The following is a 5,715-nucleotide window of genomic DNA, read 5'->3' as shown; positions in this document are numbered from 1 at the left end:
CCATGAAAACCACTGCAACATTTATGTTGCACTGAGAAATACAACTGCAACATTAATGTTGCATCACAAAAACTACTACAACATCAATGTTGCATTATGAAAAATCAATGAAATGAATGGTTTGTTATGAAGAAAAAATGAGAATGAAAAAAAGAGAATAGAAAGATGATATTGGAAATAGAATAAATGTTTTGAGAGAGAAAGAAGAGATTTTTGGCTCATATTTTCACTACTACAATATTGACGTTGCAACATGCCACGTCACTATGTATTGACTGTGTCATTTTTTCTGTGTCAATGTAGTATTACTTATATACACCCAGATATGTGGTGCATATGTACGTGTCTATATAGTTCAATTTCAAAATCTTGTGCACTAAATGTATTCTGTAGATTATCTTAAATAATTTACGGTCGACATAGAGCATGGCCGCATGAGTGTATGTGGATTGAAACTAAAACTGGTAAACCGAAAAGGTAGAAAAAGTAACCTGAACATATATGAGATTGCTGATTATAGGTAAATGTGAATGAAAGACTTACTAAAACTAAAAAGGACGGGGGCGGTGGTTTTACAGCCACAAATTTGATTAGTTTATGATCAAGCAAATATTTTCTCTTTCTTTTTTTTTAAAATCTTAAAGGGTATGGATTTTAGTATGGATCGGAGAGCCTCAAGATTTTGTAGTTTGAACCATTGTTACCAAGTACGGTACGGGTTTAAAACGGCATATTTGGAAAAAAATTAGTTCGTGTTTTAAACGGAACGTCTCGGAAAAAAAAAACGTAAAAAAACGTGGGACATAAAAAACGAGTTTAAAATGGTAAAATGGGCTTAAAACGTATAATACGTAAAAAAAACAGTAAGAACTGATGATAAAGAATACAATAGATAAGTTTGATTTTTTATAAGAGTAGAAAAAAGAATAGGCACAGAAAATAAAAATAAAAATAATACAAATGAAAGAAAATTCAAATATATGAAAGTATCAAATTATCAATTACTCATCCATCCAAATACTATAAGTTTTAGAATTACTACAAAAACACGACCCCTAAATAAGATACTACGACTAATTACCAACCATATTTGCATAATCAAGTACTACAAATAAGTGAATAAGTTGAAAATTTCAAAGTACTAATAGTCTAAAGCAAAATAGAATTATCTCAATAAGTCAATCGAATGCCCACTTTTCAAAAAGGTAAACTCCAAAATCTATTTTTCTTCTCACGTTTTCTTTTAGATAAAAAGAAAAAATTTTAATAAAATTTTAAATGGGAGATTTTCAAAATATCAGGTTTTAAATATTTTTTAAGTTTAAAACGCGATATTTTTAAACATCCGTGTTTTAAACTCGAACAAGACGCCCTTGTCAATTAAACTGGTTTTAAACGCGTCCGAATTTGGTGACAATTTTTGAACGTATGCACGCGTATGATCTCAAGGATCTTTAGATGAGATTTGAGAGTCCATACACGAGACCTAGCTAAGACATAACGGTCACCACCGTTGCCCTCATAACAAACTTAAAAACAGTCGGTGGTATACCACTTGGTGATTTACCTAGTCTAACACTTCATCTTCCAACTACCGCACAACCATAACAAAGAACGAGTAAGCCGAAGCTTTAAAGTTAGATTAAAAGATCGGTTCCTATAAAATAAAACTAAAACTATAAAGTAGGCTAATTGAATGTATGGAGGTGTTGGCTTAAACTTCCTTTCAAGGTTTCAACTACTATTGCCACCCTTCTTTGAAAACCACACATTACTTTCAAACTAATAACAACAACATCATGATCACCTATCTTTCCTTCCCTTTTTATACCCCCTCACCTCCCAACCCATTGTCATAGCATTCCTTAACTCATCATTGTAATATCTCACTGCCCTTTCTAGCTAGCTAGCTCTCTCTCTCTCTCAGAAAACATACTTATCATGGATTCTCAACACAATTTTGAGCCTATTTCAAAATGTAGTTCAGAAGGAAGGTCTAATCAAATGGTAGCAGCTGATCTAGACGGTACACTTCTCGTGTCCCGAAGTGCTTTCCCTTACTACATGCTTATTGCAATTGAAGCTGGTAGTCTTTTAAGAGGACTAGTTCTTCTTGCATCAGTTCCCATTGTGTATTTCATTTACTTATTTATCTCGGAATCTCTGGCTATTGAGATGTTTATTTTTATTGCATTTGGGGGTTTGAAGATGTGTGACATTGAAATTGTGTCAAAATCCGTGTTACCTAAATTTTACGCTGAAGATGTTCATCCTGAGACTTGGAGAGTGTTTAGCTCATTCGGTAAACGTTATATTGTTACGGCTAGTCCAAGAATCATGGTGGAACCTTTTGTGAAAAATTATTTGGGTGTTGATAAGGTCCTAGGAACTGAACTTGAGGTTTCAAAATCAGGTAGAGCAACTGGATTCGTTAAAAAACCTGGTGTTCTTGTTGCTAAGAGAAAAGAAGAAGCTGTCAAGCGTGAATTTGGAGATAATATGCCAGATTTGGGATTGGGAGATAGTAAGACTGATCATGATTTCATGGCACTTTGCAAGGTTTGATCTCTTATAACATATTTTATTCAATTTACTATTGTTTAATCAATGGGGCTTAACTAAGCCAATTGTAGGTTGTGGCTTATGATTCTGGTTAAGTACTTCAGTTCAAAATGATTTAAAACATCCGCAGTTCTGCACCATGATCAGATAATTGACACATCTTTACCCAAAAAAAAATGGTATTTGACACTTGGGTTCTTTTTACACACAGCAAAAGACTATCTCGTTACATTATAAGATGTAATATTTGGCCTACTAACGTACAGAAATAATGATTTTTTTTGTGTGTAAAAATGAACAAAATTCTTTGGTCCTTGGTGTATATATATATGTGTGTGGTAGATGCAGAATAGATTGAAAAACAGGAGTAAATGCAGAAATCAGAACAATGAACTTGTAGGCCGGTCAGAGACTTGGCTTGCAATAAAATTCTTCAAGTTAAATTTAGTGTTAAAAAAAAAAAAAAAAAAAAACAAAAGATTCAACTCGTGTCCTCTTCTGACACTGGCAAATATGACACGGTTTCTAACTAATTTAATAGCTCTGAATGAAGGGTCACGTAGGAAACAACAGTATAGCACTATTTTTTTTTTTCGATGCAGACAGTCTAGCACTATAGAAGTGGCTTCTTGAGTTATTGTTGGAAGATAAATCGAGTCATTTATACAAGTGTCTCAAAGACGGAGATACCTATTGTTACTTTGTTGGGTTAACTAGTATTATTTCCCACTTAAATGAGCCAATTAGGATTTTTTTCGCACTAAATAAGAAATTAGGGTCTCCTTTCCAAATATACTGAATAACAAACTGTCAAGTATCAACCATGTGTAATTAGAAAGAGACCCTTTTGGGAGGGGGATCCTAACTGGCTACTAGTTAACCCTACTTTGTTCGTTTGTCCCCAAAATATCGCACCTCGAAATATCCCCCAACAATACAGATTGCCGTGATGGCGTCTAATTTATTGTGGGTCGATTTTTCAACTAACTAATGAATTTTCGAAAGGCATCAATCTGTTATCGCCCTTATCCGTCCCTTCAAATCAGCAGTTTCAGCACAGTTGTCAATATGTCGACGATATTTGCCAAGATTCATGGGTCAGGTAGGGCTTAGTCCATACTCCATACAAGGACAACTGGTCTTAAAAGCTTTGGATTTCTAATTTACAAGCTTTTATTCAGTTTTATTTTTTATTTTTCATTTTATTCAGTTAACTAATGCTGTAAATGTCTCACTGCCATATTTACTGATTGAATATGTATAATTTGTGTTCTCAATCGCATACTATGATTATTCTAGCTAAATTTTATATAAAACACTATAGTATACTTGTAAATAATTCTCTTAGTTAATCCTATGTACGCTTTGGTACCATAGGTCCTATAATGCTGATACTGAACTAAGAAATTCATACTGAGGCTATTAAGATTTCAATTAATTTTTGAATAAAGAACGATTATATCTCTGTATCTCTTTCTGTTTTTTTAAAATGCTCTGGAATAATATGCCAACTCCAGCATGTAACTTCGCAATCAGTTTAACTCCTGTGGTACCCAGTACCCTTATGTTATAAATGTAAGGGAGCACAATTTAAATGTTGGATTTCTAGATAAGAATATATGCACTTCACGTCTTCACCTGTATTCAACAATGATACTTTTATTGCTTTACCAAAAAAAAACAATGATACTTTTATTGCCACATTCAGAAATATCATATTTGAATCTAGAAGAATAGTTCGTTGAATAATTATTTTGTGCATTTATTTGTGTAATTGTAGGAAGGTTGCATGGTACCAAGAAGCAAATGCAATCCTTTACCACGAAACAAGCTTTTAAGGCCTGTCATTTTTCATGAAGGACGACTTGTTCAAAGACCCACACCTCTAATGGCTCTCTTAACATTCCTATGGCTGCCAATTGGCTTCATCTTGTCTCTACTTAGAGTGTACCTCAACATCCCATTACCCGAGCGAATTGCGAGATACATGTACATGATCCTGGGAATAAAGGTTATTGTTAAGGGAAATCCACCCCCACCACCAAAGAAAGGCAATGGGGGAGTGCTGTTCATTTGCAATCACAGAACTGTGCTAGATCCAGTGGTCACTGCCGTTGCGCTTGGGAGAAAGATCAGTTGTGTTACGTATAGCATAAGCAAGTTCACAGAAATAATCTCTCCAATTAAAACTGTGGCCTTGTCAAGAGAAAGAGACAAAGATGCTGCTTATATCAAACACTTATTGCAAGAGGGTGATTTGGTTATTTGTCCTGAAGGAACAACTTGTAGAGAACCATTTCTTCTACGATTCAGCGCACTTTTTGCAGAACTTACTGATAGAATTGTCCCAGTAGCGATTAATACTAAGCAAAGCTTGTTATATGGAACAACAGTTCGAGGATTTAAATTATTGGACCCTTATTTTGTGTTCATGAATCCTAGACCAACTTACGAGATTACGTTTTTGAATCAGTTACCTACTGAACTCACATGCAAGGGAGGGAAATCGCCTATTGAAGTTGCGAATTATATCCAAAGGGTACTTGGAGGAACTTTGGGGTTTGAATGCACCAATTTGACAAGGAAGGACAAGTACGCGATGCTAGCTGGAACAGACGGTCGTGTCGCGTCCAAGAATGGTAAAGCCTAACTGAGGATTGAAACTTTATGTACTAGATTTAAAATGTTTCGATAGTTGGATTAGTTATCATAAGTTTTGAGTTGTTCCTTATGATTATTTTTTTTCTTTTCTTTTTGAGAATGAATTGTTCTTTTATAAATGTATTCCAATTTATATCTGTGAAATCTAATTTGTCTGTTACGAACCTAATACAAGTTATTAAATTTGGGATAGTTTGGCATGTCCAGGTAGTTGGACCTTACACATCAGTGCAGATGTGGGGAAAGGTCTTTCAAAAGAATTGAATAGACGTTTCTATTCATGAACAATGCCGATTTTCTTTTTGTTGTTTTTATCCTTTTGTTTTTCTGTCCTATATATATTGGAGCAACCTTCTTAAAAAAGATGGGTAAAGGTCCTTTGAAACAGTCAGCTCCTAGATATTCAAGTCTACCGATTTTCAATTATTGCATTGGCTAATCCATCCTTAATATATATCATAATAAAATATAATAAAATAGGAATATAATTAG

General features: G+C 34.2%; 1 protein-coding gene across 1 annotated transcript; it reads left to right on the top strand.

Annotated features, from left to right (window-relative positions):
* The first annotated feature begins 1,695 nt into the window (after nt 1-1,695).
* LOC147489504 (glycerol-3-phosphate 2-O-acyltransferase 6-like) lies at nt 1,696-5,415 on the top strand. Its single transcript, XM_086572530.1, has 2 exons — nt 1,696-2,559; nt 4,343-5,415. The coding sequence occupies exons 1-2, from the start codon at nt 1,942-1,944 to the stop codon at nt 5,210-5,212; spliced, it is 1,488 nt and encodes a 495-aa protein (XP_086428656.1). The 5' UTR covers nt 1,696-1,941; the 3' UTR covers nt 5,213-5,415.
* Nucleotides 5,416-5,715: the final 300 nt, after the last annotated feature.

This window comes from Coptis chinensis, chromosome 7 (assembly GCF_015680905.1).
Source record: "Coptis chinensis isolate HL-2020 chromosome 7, ASM1568090v1, whole genome shotgun sequence".
Taxonomy (NCBI): Eukaryota; Viridiplantae; Streptophyta; class Magnoliopsida; order Ranunculales; family Ranunculaceae; genus Coptis; species Coptis chinensis.
The sequence above is the reverse complement of the archived record's forward strand: the minus strand, read 5'-3'. Positions and strand labels throughout refer to the sequence as shown.

Bases quoted from the DNA above. Each gene is read 5' to 3' on its own strand.
- LOC147489504 (XM_086572530.1), top strand. From the start codon at position 1,942: ATGGATTCTCAACACAATTTTGAGCCTATTTCAAAATGTAGTTCAGAA. The intron at 2,560-4,342 runs GTTTGATCTCTT...GTGTAATTGTAG, and splicing joins ATTTCATGGCACTTTGCAAG to GAAGGTTGCATGGTACCAAG.